Here is a 17512-nt window from a genome sequence, read left to right on the forward strand (position 1 = left end):
TCTCAGCAGACAGAGTTGGCAAAAAGATATATAGATGTGTGTATGTATATCCACACACATCTGTTTCTATATCTACCCATACACATTTTAACCATGAGTTCATGCTAACATCTTCAATTCCAGTCAAACATCAGAGTTCATTCTAGGCCTCCCCCTTTCCACATTTACAATTCTTTCTCCAACAGTGACAAAAATGTGGCTTCCATTTTCCACAATTATATTTACTTATTTGCTTAATCCAAGTATAGAAAACTGTTTCAAAATTGCAAACCCATGCTTCTGTGACCAAAAAGAGAAAAGCCTTTAACTAGATAGGGTTCAATGTTTGTTTGGAGGAGGTTTTTTTGCTCCTTATCCTAAGGACATAGTCCAAATCCAGGTTCAAAAGTTACTTAGTTGTCCCCCCAACACACACACTTCAGTGTGGTTGTGTTGTTCATTTGAAAAGGTTTGGTTCACTTGTTTCTGTATGCAGTCTACCTTAGGGTGTTTTTTTCTTCATCACTTGATTTTATTGTTGTTTGCTGTTTATATAGTGAATATGTAAACATGGTTCCAAAAGTCAGAAAGGTCTCCACAGAAGAGCTGCCACTCCCAATCCCACCTACCTCCTATGGGTAACCAAACTCATTAATTTCTCCTTCCTGTACTGTTTTTGTCCCAATAAATAAATATCTATGTATTTTATTCCCCCTCCTTTTTTACACAAAAAGGTAGTATATTATACATACAGTAAATCCTTTTTTTCACTGAACAATATATCCTGGAAAGTACTCCACATCAGTTCATAGAGAGCTTTCCCATTCTTTATATAGCAGCATATAATGTTCCACTGGGTGAATGTATCATATCTTATTCAACCCCTCTCCTTTGCTGTAGGTTGCTTATAATTATTTTTAATCACAAACAATGCTGTGACCTCATGCATGTGTATTTTTATACTGTTGGAAGTGTATCTTCATGAAATTCCTAAATTTGTGATTATTGAGTCAGAAGGTAAATACACATGTAGTCAAATCAAAATGTACCTTATGTCTCCTGATATAATCCATTGAGTAGAAACCATAATTTCTGTGTTATTCCTGCCCCCAAAATGCATAACCTGAATCAAACCATAAAGAAGCAACCTCTTATTGAGGGAATGCTACAAACAACTAACTTGTATTCTTCAAAAATGTCATTGTTATAAAACACAAAGACTAAAGAACTGTTCCAAATTAAAAGACATGGAAACAATGTACTGCATAATCTGAGATTTTCTTTTGCTATAAAGGGCATTTGGGGGACATTTTGCAAAATTTGAAAAAGTTCTGCATATTTGATTAGCAATATATAATCCAACTTCTGATTTTGGTTATTTACTATGTTTACATAAGTAAATGTCCCTATTTTTAGAAAATCTGCATGGAGTTATTTAAAAATAACGGCACTGTCTTCAACTTACACTCAACTAATTCATAAAAACAACAACAGTGTGTATATATAGGGAGAGAAAGATGAAATGGTAAATGTTAGCTTTGAGAAAACCTGGGTAAAGTTTTGGGTTTTTTTTAAAGCAACACTGGGTGTGATTTTGACATCTGTTTACCTATTTCTAGTACTGAACATTTGTTACTTGTAAACAAAGCTCTACCTAGGGAAAGAAAATCACCATATGAGGTGACAAGATAAGTTGGTTTGCAATATTAAGCTAATATATACAAACAACAAATTCTGTGACTATAAAAGTTTTAAAGTGAGACAATGCTATTTACTGCTATGTAACCAATAAACAATCACACTGCTTTCATAAATCACTAAAAATAAAACAAAATTTACAAGGTAACAAGAAACTCAGTCTAATTATATCCCCATTAGCACAATTTAACAACTTATATTTCTTTGCTTCTTTCAGAACTATGCCAAAAATATGTGAATAAATGTATAAATCTTTGTCTTTTTTCAAAAAAACCTGAGAGACATTTCTTTTTGCAAAATAGAAATCAGAGGCCTACCAAGGACATTACTTTAAACTAAAATTCAATCCCACACAGACTCAGTGGCTCTACCCAAAGTAATTCAAGATCAAGGCCTTTCAAGAAGATTCAATGACTATTAACTCCACACTGTCTACCGACAGAGAGAAAGTCTTTTACTCTTTAGCACTTTTCAGTAAGGAGGGCACAGTAGAATACCCTACAGGTACTTCTATTTTTCCACACACAAAAAAAGAAAGAAATGTTCATGTAGCATCATCACAAAATCTGTTTCAATTTTAAGAGATCAATTTTATTTTGAAAAAGGAACTTTTAATAAATTTAAAAAAAAAAACAGTACTGGTTTAAAAAAGTCTCTTTCTCTACCCTCCCCCACTTTTAAAGTTACCATGTATTTTCCTAGGTGAATTAAACAGACTACTTTCATTTCAAAACTTGGGAAAGACCCAGGACACTTCAACAACACAGATGGATTAAAAACACCTTCCCAGGAGTTAGCTGCCTGTCAAAAGTGGGGTTCTTGAACTACTCAGCAGACATGTCCCCACTACACTCCTGCAACTTCTCCATCGCAGGAGACACACACACACACACACACACACACACACACACACACACACACACACAATATATACAGATTAGAACAAATAAGAAAAATCCTAGGTTAGAATTTCCTTGTTTCTCCTCTGACAAAAGCAGTCAACCTCTATTAAGAAGACAGTGTTGCCCTGGCCGGTGTAGCTCACTTGGTTATCGCGTGCCCAGAGAGGTTGCGAACTTGATTCCAGGTCAGGGCACAAGTGTTGCCAACTCTTTCCCTGGTGTGTGTGTGTGTGTGTGTGTGTGTGTGTGTGTGTGTGTGTGTGTTGGGGGCAGAGAGAGAAGGCTGCCAATTGATGTTTCTCTCTCTCCCCTCTCCCTTGCTCTCTCTAAAATCAATAAAACATTTTTAAAAAAGGAAGAAGACCTAGCATTTGCCAGCAGAATCACTGCAACTGTTACCAAAATGAGGAGATCTCTAGTATCCACCACCATTGGGAGAGATGTCTTATTTTTCAATGCTAAGAATTCATTTGTAAATCACTCTGAAAATGTAAAGCAGTAATTGCACTCTAAAAATAAGTCTACAGTATGGTTTCAAATTCACAGATAAAAATAATTTTAAGTGATTTATAATTGCAGGATGTCTTCAAGATGTAGCAAGAGAAGAGCAATTCAGGAACCTACACCTTCACACATGGATCAATTAATTGAGAACACAAATACATGAGTCTTGAAGTCTCTTTTAGGATCTGTCCCAGGAAAAAGACATGAAAAAGCACTCAGCAAAAGACAAACTTGAGGTGAAAAGCAATGTCTGAGTCAGGTCCAGACTCACAGGTTGTAAGACTGACTAAAACTCAGTATGTGAGAAATCAGCTACCCCCAACATAGCTCAAAATCTGACAAACTGCTGAATAAAAGGATGCTAAACGAAGACCAGAAGCTGGGAAATTCCTCACTAACCCTGTAAAACATGTTTGGTCTCTTCTCGAAGTTGCTAGATTAGCACTAACTCAAAACCCCAATGATTACTCCATTACTTCCCAAAATTAACCCCCAAGTAATAAAGAGAATTTCCCCAACTCAAAATGGGATCCACATTCATCACCTAAGTACCACACAAAGTGAGGAGGGGATTAGGAGGTTGGGTGGGAGGAGAGGGTTGAAGACTTAAGAGACCAGATCATGTGTCAAGGAAAAATGAATAAATTACAAATTTTTTATTTTGGAGGAACAAGATACAGAAGTAACAGCAAATAAAACCAGGTAACAATTATTTACTTACTCTGTAGATGGCACTGTGCTAAATGATTTGCATGTTTTATATCATTTTCTCCCCAGAATTCCTACAGGTACTATTAGTTCCTTTTTCATATAGAGAAACAAGCTTGGAGAACCTAAGCAACTTGACCCAAAACACACAGCTAGTTAACTGAGTAAGAAAGGACCTTGAATTTGCAAGACGCAGAGATTTGTTCGACCAACCTCGATATTTAATGAAGAAGCTTGAAAAGATTAGGGAGATTAAGATATCCCCCAGTTTTACCTGAGTAGGGAGGCCTAGAACCCAGATATTAAATGCTCTCTCCACTGCACTTGGTACACTGTTAAGATCACATGCCGGGGTGGCAGGCTCCATCCCCAGTAGAGGGCGTGCAGGAGGCACCGGGTCAATGATTCTCTCTCATCATTGATGTTCCTATCTCTCTCTCCCTCCCTCTTCCTTCCGCTCTGAAATCAATAAAAAAATTTAAAAAAACACACACAACTATGAACAACAGAAAGGTCACATACACACATATAGTCTTAATAACATACTAGTAAAAATTGACATTTTTATCACATTTTATATTCATTTTTAAAGAGTTTTTTGAAAATGCACCTCAAGTAATTGTTGCCTTAATTTCCTAATTTTGCACCTCTTCATACGCCTAGCAGGCAACAAGTAAATCTACAGTTAAAGTCAGGGCTAAAGGCAAAGTTGTTTTTAACTTCTCCACTCCCAAATTTATTATATTTTTTTCTGCTCAAGATTATAAAAGAAAAAATATCTATTGAACCTTATAAAAAAGTTTTTTAATCTCAGGAGTCTTAAAAAATAAATAAAACAATTTATGCCATCCTGATCTCCTCCGAAGAGAACTGACTTCCGCTTGTTAAGATTATTATCCTTCCGCCCTCCAATTACTACTGCTAGACAATCACAGCAGAATGCATTTTAATTTCCCAGGAGTCAGACAATAAATAGCAGCTCTATTAAGTAAAGATGATAGTCATGTTAGCTCCACAATCTATCAATAATCTTATGCCTATAGCCTTACTATGTACTAGACACTGTTCTAGTCTCTTGACATATAGTAATTCATTTAATTTTCATAAGAGTGGTACTTCGTACTTCCTATTTTCCCAGTTTACAGATGGGTAAACTGAGATAGACAGGTTAAGTAAAATTTGCCTAAGATTACACAGAGCTAACACTCTATCCAGGTGGCCTGGCTGTGTGGCTCAGTTGGTTAGAGCAGTGGTCAGCAAACTGCGGCTCGCGAGCCACATGCGGCTCTTTGGCCCCTTGAGTGTGGCTCTTCCACAAAATACTGACTTGTGCGCATGGGCCACGAAGTTTCAATCACACTGTACATGCGCACCCACACGTGGTATTTTGTGGAAGAGTCACACTCAAGGGGCCAAAGAGCCGCATGTGGCTCACGAGCCGCAGTTCCGACCACTGGGATAGAGCATCGTCCTGTATACCAAAAGGTGACAGGGTTGATTCTGGTAAGGCACATACACAGGTTTCAGGTTTGATCCCAGGCACATATGGGAGGCAACCAACTGATGTTTCTCTTTCTCGCTCTCTCTCTCTCCTTCCTTCCCTCCCTCCCTCCCTCCCTCCCTCTAAAAATCAAAAGACAAAAAAAAAAAAAAAAAAAAAACCACAAAAAACCACTCTATCCAGGTGGTCTAGCTCCTGACTCTCCAGAAAGTCTCCTCAAAATCAGAACCCATGTTTCTCCATTTCACTGGCCCCAAGTCAGCTGCCTATCACACTCCCCTCCCTGGCTGCCTCCTCTCTCAAAGCTAGCATGACTGCCCATACTCACACAAGACATGTCCTCTCTCGCCACCATCAACTGTACGTTGTACTTTTATCAAAGTACAAAGAGACTTTGCCCTGATTCTGGATTCCCTTTGCATTTAAATGTATTCCAGAACTGTACACAAGCTTACATTAGCCATCATTAACCAAAGTACCGTCCATACTACATGCTAGATACAATGCTAAGAAGGTTCCCATAATTTCAAGAATGTGATCAGACCCGTTTTACTGAAGATAAAACTGAGGCTAGGAGAAGCTAAACACATATTTCGGCAATGTTCTCACAGTGAATAAATAACAGCAAGACCAGATATTCAAGTCTATGAATCAAAGCTCACACTATTTCTCCATGTATAAATGCTTGTCTTCCTCAAGCATACATGGCTCCTCTATTTCTTTTATATCATCTAGAGCACCTAGGTATATTCCTATTCATAAAGGAGGTATTTCTTTAACTAATGAATTCTGGAAAATCATTAGAAAGCCAGCGATTACACTTTGCTAATGGTTTCTAATACTATTTCCAAAAACAAAAGGTTCAATTCCTTAAATAATTCATTTACATTCAGATTTAAATACATTCAAAAACCAAGATTACTCTCACTCCAGGACAACTCCCACAACTCCCCTCCCGCCCCATTAACTGCAGCCCCCAAAGAAAGGGTTAGCTACCAATTGTTTTGCTTTGCCATCAGTTTCTTCAAGTCTCTCTTAGCCCTAGGGAAATAGCAACATGACAGCGTCCCCGATTCTGCAGCCAGCTAAACTTAAACCAATCTCACCTCCTAAGTGTCATTTTTTTAACCCACTAATTAGCATACTGTGAATGCTCATTACATAAACATCTTCTCTTCCTGGATACAAAGGTTTAAGCAGCAGTCTTTAATACCTTGAAATAGCATAACGTCAATTCCTGCTCATGTAGTCAAGGTGAAAGGTAATAATCACATTTATGTTTCAGTACTCTGTATTTTAATGCCACTATTGACAGTAACTGGGTGAAACGTAAGCCAGAAATAAGTATTTCACCAAAGAATCTTAACAGTACTCACTGATATATACCAAGAATATCTTTGTTACCTGTTATAAAGGGGTACTACCTTCGTTCTCTCCCAACATAAGCCACACCTTTTAGGTTGACAAAAGCAGAGAGATAACTGGGTTTCTCTCTCTCTCTCTCTTTTTTTTAAATCCCAAAAAAGATCCGTCGAACCTCTCACCAGAGCAAATCGCAAGAATGAAGAATTCCACCTCCCTTTTCTTTACCATCCCTCACTCTCGGCCTTCAGCTACCAGAGAGGGTGGGGGGTGGGGGAGGCGGTGGTTGAAACAGACACAGAACGCTCCGCTCGGTCGCTCGGTCGGTCACCTCCTAGTCTGGCCCATCCCAAACTTCACCTTGGCACGGCCGGGAGCAGGAAGGCACCAGGAATTCCTAGGAAATGGTCTCACCCGCATCGAAGAACATTCTTAACTTCCTCGAAGCCACCATTTCCCTGGGGCATCATCCCACACTCCCCCCCGGGCACGTTACCTCCGAGAACACTTCAAAAGGAAAGCGCACACGCACACAAAGAGCAGCGCACCGCTGGCAGCCGCAGCTCCGGCCCGGCGGGCGCAGAGAAGCCCGGAGACCACGCGGAACCACGGCCAAGTTGCCACCGCGATCGCACCGACGGGGCAGGCGACGGCCGGGCAGCTGGAAACGCGGCGCGCGGGGCTCCATCCAGCCCCGCGCCCGACGCCCCGGTCCTCCGGGCAGGAAGCCCGGCGCGGCGGCGCTGCCTCCCCGCAGGGCTCGGGCCCCGGCCGGAGAGATAAGGTGGATCGGCGCTTCCCACCCTCCCAGCTCCGCCCTCCCGGCCACATTCCTGAGAAGCCCGACTCCCGGGACGCGAGCAGGGCGCCGGGCACACAGGAGCGCAGCGCGGCGGCCGCAGGGCAGGAGGACAGGACCGGCCCCGCGCCCCCCTCCCGCGCGGCGCCTCCGGGGCGGGGTCCCGGCGGCCGCCCCGCCACAGGTACGCGAGCCCCCGCCCGCCGCCCCCTGCCGCCCCTGGCGGGCCCGCTCCAGGCACCTGGATGAACTGGATGGTGAGCGCCGACTTGCCCACGCCGCCTCCGCCGACCACCACGAGCCGGTACTTCTCCTGGCCTGAGCCGTCCCGCCAGCCGGCCGCGGCCATGGGGACGCCGCCGAGCCCAGCCCGGCCACGCCGAGCCGCCGCCCGCCCTAGGCCCGGCTCCGGGGACTTGTGCGGCCGGCGGGCTGCGGGCGAGCGGGCGGGCGGGGGTCCCGGGCGCCCGGAGCTGCTGGGAAGGCCGGCGCGGGCGGCAGCGCGGCGCCCCGGCTGGCCGAGTCCCGCCCGAGGCGCGGAGGAGCGGGGTGACCGCAGGGGCTCGGGGCAGCAGCGACCGAGGGGCGCGCGAGTCCACACGTCTCCGCAGCGCCTGCCGCACCAGCCTCCAGCGCCGCTACAAATGGCCGTCTGGGGGCCGGGCCGCGGGGCTGGTGCTGCATATGCATGAGGGGGCGGGCGGGGCGGGACGGGGCGGGGCCGCGCGAGATTCCGGAGCTGCCCCAGAGCTGAGACCTCCAAGGCTGCCCTTGTTGAGTGTGTGTGTGTGTGTGTGTGTGTGTGTGTGTGTGTGTGTGTGTGTGTGTGTTGTGTGTGTGTGTGTGTGTGTGTGTGTAGTGGGAATGGGAAGAAGACAGTAGATAGTATGTGACCATAATTCTGTATGTCAGGGATTATATGGATGAAAAAATACAGTATGTGAAGGCATGTGTGAAAAATAGAGCTGTTGTGATCTTAACGCAATTTGTAGGAGAGTAAATATCCTGTTTTAAGAGTACAGATGGTGACGGGATTGAAGAACAGAATGTGTCAGTGATTGAGGATCAGAGCTGTGCCACAGTAATTGTGTGTGATGAACTTGTGGTGGTGACAGCGTGTGAGGACTGTGACTGATACTGAGCATGGGGAATAATAAGTCACAGCGATTGAGCTTGGGCAAGAGTGAATAGGACAGATTTTGTGTGTTTCAGGAGAGTGTCTTAGTGTCTGTATTTAGGTGTGAGAAATATATAGTAATGTATCTGAGGAGTATGGGTGTGAGAGATTAGTTTGTACTTATTTGCACACTACCTACCACCCAGGCACTGTGCTGGAGATCCTTTTCGTGAACAAAGCAATGTCCCTGCCCTCGGGGAACTTAGAGTCCAATGGGAGAGACAGCCAGGGCAACAGGCAAAGTAACTATGAGGCACCGGCGGCATGTGCATTCATAGGAAAAGCACTCACCCCAGCGTTGGGTAATCAGGGAACGCTCCCTAAAAGACCTGAATAATAAATGATACAGGCAGACAAATAATTGGAATAAAAGTGTTCCAGGGAAAGAAAACCACATATGCAAAAGTCAGAGCTAAGAAGGTAAGAATTGTGTCACATGATTGTAAATGTATTGGGAGTTTGCATACCACTGATTGTGAATGAAAAGTGATTATCTATGTGTATGGCAGCTTATCAGAATGTAGCAGGAATCACAGCTCCATGCAGAGGTGGTAGAAGGTAGTAAAGATGGGTTCTGGGGCCAGACTGGATTTGAATTCTAGCTCTTTCAATAATGGCATGATACTGGGAACTTATTTAATCTGTGTAAATAAGAAGACTAAGACTACCTACCTTGAGGTGTGTTTTTGTTTTGTTTTGTTTTTAATAAAAATCAAATGAGTTAATACAACAGCGTCTGACATTTTGGCATTTATGGCAGTTAGGAAACACGACTGCAAGTTCCTTGGACATAACCTAGTGACTCGTTTGGAACCAGTAGAATGCAGCAGAAGAGATGCTGTTATCACTTCCAAGACTAGGTCAAAAGAGGCCATGCAGCTTCCACCTGTTCTCTTGGAATTCTTGCTCTAGGAGAAACACAGTCAGAAGTTTGGCTACCCCGAGACTGCTATGCTGGAGACGCCACATGTAAACATGTCGTCAAAGGGCCAGCTGAGCTCCTAGCCGATGGCCAGCATCAAGTGCCAGCCATGTGAGACATCTGGGACACCCAGCTCTGCCCGACCTTCTGACTGCAGCCCCTGCTGGCATTTGACTGACTGCAACTGCATGACAGATTCCAAGCAAGAGCCACCCAGGCTAGCCATTCCTGACCTACAAAATCATGAGCAAAATGAGGTAGTAAACCGTTGTACTTTTAAAAACTTTTCACTGTGGAATAGTTTCTATATATAAAGTACGAAGAGCACCCATACACCTTTACCTAAATTCAACTATTGTGAGCATTCTGCCTCTGTTATTCTCCCCTCTCTATCGATTTTTCTCTGTTTCTCCCTTTCTTTATAGATATGTATAATTCATAAAAATGAATTTTGTAGCTTCTTTTTTTTTCTATAGCCTTAATTTTTTTAAAATATATTTTATTGATTTTTTACAGAGAGGAAGGGAGAGAGATAGAGAGTTAGAAACATCGATGAGAGAGAAACATCTATCAGCTGCCTCCTGCACATCTCCCACTGGGGATATGCCCGTAACCCAGGTACATGCCCTTGACCGGAATCGAACCTGGGACCTTTCAGTCCGCAGGCCGACGCTCTATCCACTGAGCCAAACCAGTTTCGGCAAATTTTGTAGCTTCTTAAAGGTAGCCCTTTACCCCTAAGTGCTTCAGTGTGTATTTCCAAAGAATAGGGATACTATTTCACACAACCACAGTAAATTTATCAACTCTAGTACATTTAACATTCATATGAAAACATTTGTATAATCTATCACTTATATTCCAATTTTGTCAGTTGACTCAATAATGTGCTGTAGTACAGGATCCGGGCCAGAATCAGGCCTTACACTGGTTGTCAAATTTCTTTAGTTTTTTTTAAGTGCGGCACAAAATGGTTGTTTTAAGACCTATTTTTTGAGGAGGTGGGAGGATATTTGTTACACAGCAATAGTAGCCAGAAAAGCCTCAATGACAGATATTACTATCAATGCGAAAAGGAGGAGAAAGGGGAGAGAGAAAAGAAAGAGGAGCCCATGTCAAAGAAGAGCTGAGAAAGGGCCAGTTAGGCTTCCCGCAAATGCCGCTCAGTGTCTACCGAGGCCTGAAATTCCCCATTATTTTTCAGGACCAAGAAGATAACCAAAGAGTTGTCCTTACACTCCTTCCCTTCTAAAGTACAATCCAAAATCTTTGTCTCTTTTTAAAAAGCTGTGGTAGTCAGAAAAGCTTACCAAATCTCAAAAATATCCAACAGAAAGTTATTCCCTGAGTGGGGGGGAAAAAACAATATAGCGATACTAGCACAGCTATTTAGACTGGGGGAATCAAGCATAGGTCCTAATACAATTGTAGTGAGGTCCTCAGCATTCTGTGACTCAGCATGTGGCAGAGGAGCACTCAGGGGTACTGAGCCTGATGATAGTTTGATCAATGAAAGAAAATGAGGAGCAGACAGTAATAAATACAAGCTGGCAAGCACCTATGTGTCGGCGATGAGAGTTTTCAGGGAGAAACCTATTTCAGTAGACCCTTTTTCAGTAACCTATTTCCTGGGTTCCTTCTTTGCCTGAGTCCTCACCAAGATGTTCTTTCCTTCCTACTCTGCGATCCTTGAATACAGGATAATTCCAGCACTGAAACCAAGCAAGTAAACCCATCCTGTAGAAAACATGTGTTAGCTGGCTCCCAGAAATCCATTTCTCCTTGCTTTCAAATAGTATCTCCAATTTCTCCTCTGTAGTTTGAGAGTGACTGACACCCACCCTAGCTCCAGGGGTTCACTCAGATTCATTTCAGATTACCAGTCTCCACTAGCCAGTCATTAGCTAAAGCAGTGGTCAGCAAACTCATTAGTCAACAGAGCCAAATATCAACAGTACAACGATTGAAATTTCTTTTGAGAGCCAAATTTTTTAAACTTAAACTATATAGGTAGGTACATTGTTATCAACTTAATTAGGGTACTCCTAAGGCTTAGGAAGAGCCACACTCAAGGGGCCAAAGAGCCGCATGTGGCTCCCAAGCAGCAGTTTGCCGACCACAGGGCTAAAGGATGGGCACGTGACTAGGCCAGGTCAGTCAGAACAGATTCAACTGCAGAAATCAACTACAATGAAATACCACTTCACACCCACTAGGATGACTATAATAAAAAAGTCAGATAATAACAAGTGTTAAAGAGGATGTGGAGAAACTGGAACCCTCATACACCGTTGATAGAAATATAAATGGTGCTGCTGCTTTGCAAAACAGTCTGGGAATTTCTCAAAAGTTAAACATACAACCCAGAAATTTTACCCCTAAGCATATACTCAAGATAAATGAAAATATATGCCCATATAAAATGTACATGCAAATTTATAGCAGCATTATTCATAATAACCAAAAAGGGGGGTGGGGGATTCAATTATTCATGAACTGATGAATGAATAAACAAAATGTGGCATATCCATATAATGGAATATTATTTGGCAATAAAAAGGGAAGAAGTGCTGATACATGCTACAACATGGATGAACCTTGAAAATAAGCTAAATGAAAAAAACAGTCACAAAAGACCAAATATTGTGTGATTTTATTTATATAAAAGGTCCAGGGTAAAAAAATCTATAGAGACAGAAAATAGATTAGTGGTTGCCAGGGGTAAGGGGGAAATGCCGAGTAACTGATAACAGGTATGGGGTTTCTTTTTGGAGATATGAAAATGTTCTGAAATTAGATAGTTGTGATGGTTGCAACTATCTAATTGCATTGACTTACACACTTTTAAGGTGAATTTTATGGTATAGGAATTAAATCTCAATAAAGCTATGTGGAGAAAAGATTCAATTGCAGGGTTTTATTTGAGCTATGATGAAAACATCTTTTTACTTCAAGATGTCCCTCATATCAATTCTATTTCTTTATTGTGTTTTTTTTACTTGAAGTCAACTGTTCAGCAAGCAAAAAGTCCATATGCTCAATTCCACCGAAGCATGCTATTCCAAAATGCTGTCTTCCCCTTAGAAAATAGCCCAAAAGCCAAGAGCAAAAAGAAACTCCCCTGCAAAAATGAATCACAAAGACATAGGAGAATATGGGAGAGAAACAACTAGTTGTCATTCAAGACAAAGATTCGTTTTTATCTTAATCTGAAAAGTTTCATTCTGAAGTAGAGGGATAATAGGTGAGTACATAAATCTTCATAAGAAGAATGGAAACTCGGGAAGAACAATAGAGATCATCCCCCTCACTTTACCAAAAGAAATTCTGTGACTAGGGAAGGCATTTCTTTCCCAATGTTACCTAGCAGGTTGTTAGCAGGATATAGGTCTTCTGACTGCCCGCTATGAACACTTTGCCTCATACCAAGCCAGGTGTTGTCCAGAACCCCTCAGAGCATCACAGCACAATGCTGTCAATCAAGAGGCTGCTGAATGCATCATTTTTACTTAAGTTGAGCAATTGTCTGGCTAAGGAGTTGTCAAGAGATTTCAACAGACAGATTTAGGGCCAGATTTGACCAACAGATATGTGTTTGGGCCCACAATTCAATTTGTAAAAAAAAAAAAAAAAAATTGAATTGGTTGTTAATATTTAAAAGTAGGATATTTTTGCCCTGGCCGGTGTACTCAGTGGTTAGAGCAGCCGTGGGCAAACTATGGCCCGCGGGCTGGATCTGGCCCGTTTGAAATGAATAAAACTAAAAAAAAAAAGACCGTACCCTTTTATGTAATGATGTTTACTTTGAATTTATATTAGTTCACACAAACACTCCATCCATGCTTTTGTTCCGGCCCTCCGGTCCAGTTTAAGAACCCATTGTGGCCCTCGAGTCAAAAAGTTTGCCCACCCCTGGGTTAGAGTATCGGCCTGTGGACAGAAGGTTCACAGACCCAATTCCCAGTTAAGGGCATATGCCTGAGTTGTAGGTTGGATCCCCTGCCCAGTCCGGGCACCTGCAGGAGGCAACCAATCAATGTGTCTCACATCAATGTGTCTCCCTTTCTTTCTACTCCTCCCTCCTTCCCTTATACTCTCTCTAAAAAATCAATGGAAAAAATATCTTCCAGAGAGGATTAACAACAGCAACAAAAAAAAGTAGGATATTTTATAAACAAATCTGGGTTTCTTACTCTTCCTAAAAAATAATTTAAGTGAAACATCTAGCAACGCCGGGCCAGCATTATCTATGACAACTGGCTAAAGGTAAGTACGGTGTGCCCTTGAAAAAAGGTGTAGATGCTCCTATTCTTCAGAGTCACCAGCACTCTTGCATCACACCCCATCCATTTGATGTTGCCTGCCTGGCTTTTGTGAGCTTTAAGAATTTGCAAATCCTACTACTACATGCCAATGTTTTCCACCTAGGATGCCCGTCTGAATCCCCTGTAGTGTCCTAAAATGAAGGACCTGGGCTCCACCCCACAGTTCACAAATAAGAATCTTTCAGGTTGCAGACAAAAAAAAAATCTGAATTTGTGTATTTAAATATCTGAAGTAGCTCTGAGACACCTCCATAATTGAGAACTCTTGGAGGAGAGTAGACTTACTCATCTCCACTCTTTCTTTCAGGACAAACAATGACCTTCTCTTCTGGAATGTTGGTTACTCATCAACTCTAAAAATCACCATTGCCCAAATACCATCCTTGGCCCATCCCAGAGAAAAGATCTGGGAGTGGAATGGGAAGGGAGGTGCTGACCAAGATTCCCCTGACATCATCTATAGCTGAGTCAGACAGAGCCCAGGCCTGGTGACAAAAAAAGGGCCAAACCCCCAAACCAGAGAGCATTCGATCCTTATCATGGTTGATGGAAGAGCACCATCTGCTTATTTCCTTAATGGGCCACTGTTTCTCATGTGAATGAATGGCTGGTGGAGAATGACAGAGCCTAGCAGGAGCTGCATGCATCTGAGATGAGATAGACGCACAAATCTATTCCCTGTTTAAAGATCATGCTGCTAAGAATAGAAATTGAAACACACACTCAAGCGTGTGCACACACCCCCCTAAGGAAGGCCACTACAGGGCTGGAGAAATCCACAGCTTAGCAGAGGATCATCTGAGAGTCACAGAGCAGAAAAACCTCCCTAAGGTCTTTGCCACTATAGCTCTCCTTGTACAGACGAGGAAGCAAAGGCCCGGATAGACAAGAGCAGTCCCAGCATTGCCTAGAGATAGAGCAGGAGAATGACTGGAACTCAGATTCTATCTCCCAGCTTGGGCTTCAACATGGTGCTCTGTCTTGGAAGCCCAAGAGCCCAGAAGGCTGAGCAGGGCCAAAGCCACACAACCCTTCTCAGGCATGTCTGCCAGGAAGACTCAAGCAAGGATGTCCACCATAGCATCTTGTAAAATAATGAAAACTTTAAAACTACCTAAACACTCAACAATAGGAACTTGATTAAATAAATGATGCTACAGCCATGATATGAAATACTATGTGGCTGCCGAAACTGGTTTGGCTCAGTGGATAGAGCGTCAGCCTGTGGACTGAAGGGTCCCGGGTTCGATTCCAGTCAAGGGCATGTACCTAGGTTGCGGGCACATCCCCAGTAGGAGATGTGCAGGAGGCAGCTGATCGATGTTTCTCTCTCATCGATGTTTCTAACTCTCTATCTCTCTCCCTTCCTCTCTGTAAAAAATCAATAAAATATATTTTAAAAAAAAGAAAAGAAAAGAAATACTATGTGGCCATTAAAAATAATTTTTATTTCTACCAGAAAACGAGAAGCGTGGGATACAACACATGAGCATTTACTATGAGCCTGGCACTGTAATAATCACTTAAAACATATTATCCAATTTAATCCACAAATCAACCATCTGAAGTGGGTTCTCTTATGATTTGCATTTTACAAAAACAGCATTTTACAGCACAGAGATGTCATAGCTAGTTAATGGCAGAGTGCATATTTGAATCCAGAAGGCCTAAGCTTTTTAGCTTGACCACCATGAATACATTAAAAATAAAAGTGACTGGCAGGATATTCAGCTATCCTAGGTCATGAGATTACAGGTGAGGTTTTTTTCTACTTCTAGTTTTTCTGTACATATTCCTCCATCTTATTTTTTTTTTAATCTCCATTTTCTCCTACCTCCAATCCTTGATAATCTCTAATCTACTTTCTGTTTCTATGAATTTTCCCATTCTGGACATTTTATATAAGTGGACTCATACAATATTTGTCCTTTCATGTCTGGTTTATTTCACTTAGCATAATGTTTCAAGGTTCCTCGATGTTGTAGCACATATTCATGTGGAATAGTATTCCATTGTAGGGATATACTATGATTTATTTATCCATTCATCTGTTGATGGTCATTTGGATTGTCTCTACCCTTTGGCTATTGTGAATAATGCTGTTATGAATATTTGTGTACAAGTACCTGAGTTCCTGTTTTCAAATCTTTTGGTTAAATGCTTAGGAGTAGAATTGCTGGGTCCAATGATAATTCTATGTTTAACATTTTGAGGAACTACCAAACTGTTTTTCCATAGCAACTACACCATTTTATATTCCCATCACAATGTACAAGAGTTCTCATTTCTCCACTTCTTCATCAACACTTGTAATTTTCTTTTTTTATTATAGTTATCCTAGGTGTGAATGGTGTGTCATTATAGTTTTGATTTGCATTTCCCTAATGACTAATAATGTAGAGCATATTTTTATATGCTTATTTTCAATTCATTTATCTTCTTTGGAGAAATGTCTATTCAAGTCCTTTGGCTATTTTTTTGTTTGGGTTGCTTATCTTTTTGTTGTTGAATTGTAGGAGTTCTTCATATATTTTGGATATTAAGCCCTTATCAGATATATGATTTGCAAATATATTCTCCCATCCTGCTTCACTCTCTTGATAGTGTTCTTTGATGCACAAAGTTTTAATTTTAATGAAGTCGAATTTTTTATTTATTTTATATCAGAAAAATAAAAAATTATGTTTATGAACAATTTTTAAGGATATGGGTAAAACAGAAGCCAAAACTGTACATATATGCTGTAGCTATATAAAGCAGTTGTACACATATGATCTATGTAAAAATAAGTGGTAGTTAGACAATCTGGGAGGATTAAGTATTCCAGGAAGACTGAGAAACAGGTCAATACAGAGAGAATAACTATGCTGTCTTCTGTCACTCAGGTTGAACTTAGTAACGGCTGCTTTGTCTCTTTCTTCCCTGCATCAGCTTTCTAAAAAGAGGCACGCCTGCTGCTCTAAACATTGAGCTTCCTGTAGCACCCAGGCCTGGTTTGCAGAGCTTCAAACCAGTCTATGGCTGTGAATAACTCAGAACAGACCAAAAGAGTGGAATAGAGAAGAGAGAAGTCCCTTTTTTTCTTTCAAATGATAAGCCTCCAAAACAGAAAGGAACTTCAAATGCAGCCATATGGATTTAGGATAGACAGCTGGTAGAACCCGATAATAAGGCATGGCAGACAGCTCCCAGGAAGCTTTTAGAATGCCGTGGTTTCTAGGCCCCATTCCTGCCCCCACAGAACGACACTGTTTCAGAAAAGAACTGAAAGGAAATGCTCTGTGATTGCAGTCTTCCCTCCTGTGCCCCGTGGGGCATGGGATACCTCTGTCTCCCGTAGATGTGACACCAGTGGTCTGGTGAGAACAAACAAGGTTTTCTTCACGGGGCACTGGGAGCCCTGTAGAGAAAGTTTGAGACATGGTGTCCTAAATGTTAGACGGGGAAGGGGCCTGAGAAACCTTCTGCTCCACCCCCCTAAATTAGTCAATGTTGGGGCATTGGGGGAGTCCATAGAGAGCCCTCTTCCTCACCCAAGTCTGAGCCGCCTGAGAAATCAGACATAGAAAACCAGCAGATGCAGATCAAAATGTCAGCTTTGTGACTGATAAGAGCTAGACTGGAGGATATGGCTT

The 17512-nt window shown here is 42.0% G+C and overlaps 1 protein-coding gene across 1 annotated transcript in view; it reads right to left on the minus strand.

The window, feature by feature from the left end:
* RRAS2 (RAS related 2) overlaps positions 1–8071 on the minus strand; it is an 80451-nt gene extending 72380 nt beyond the window's left edge. Inside the window, exon 1 of the mRNA XM_059708974.1 lies at positions 7695–8071. Coding sequence (XP_059564957.1) covers positions 7695–7802 — 108 coding nt within the window. The 5' untranslated portion in view covers positions 7803–8071. The remainder of the gene's footprint in view (positions 1–7694) is intronic.
* Positions 8072–17512: the final 9441 nt, after the last annotated feature.

Source organism: Myotis daubentonii, chromosome 9 (genome assembly GCF_963259705.1).
Source record: "Myotis daubentonii chromosome 9, mMyoDau2.1, whole genome shotgun sequence".
Lineage (NCBI taxonomy): Eukaryota > Metazoa > Chordata > Mammalia > Chiroptera > Vespertilionidae > Myotis > Myotis daubentonii.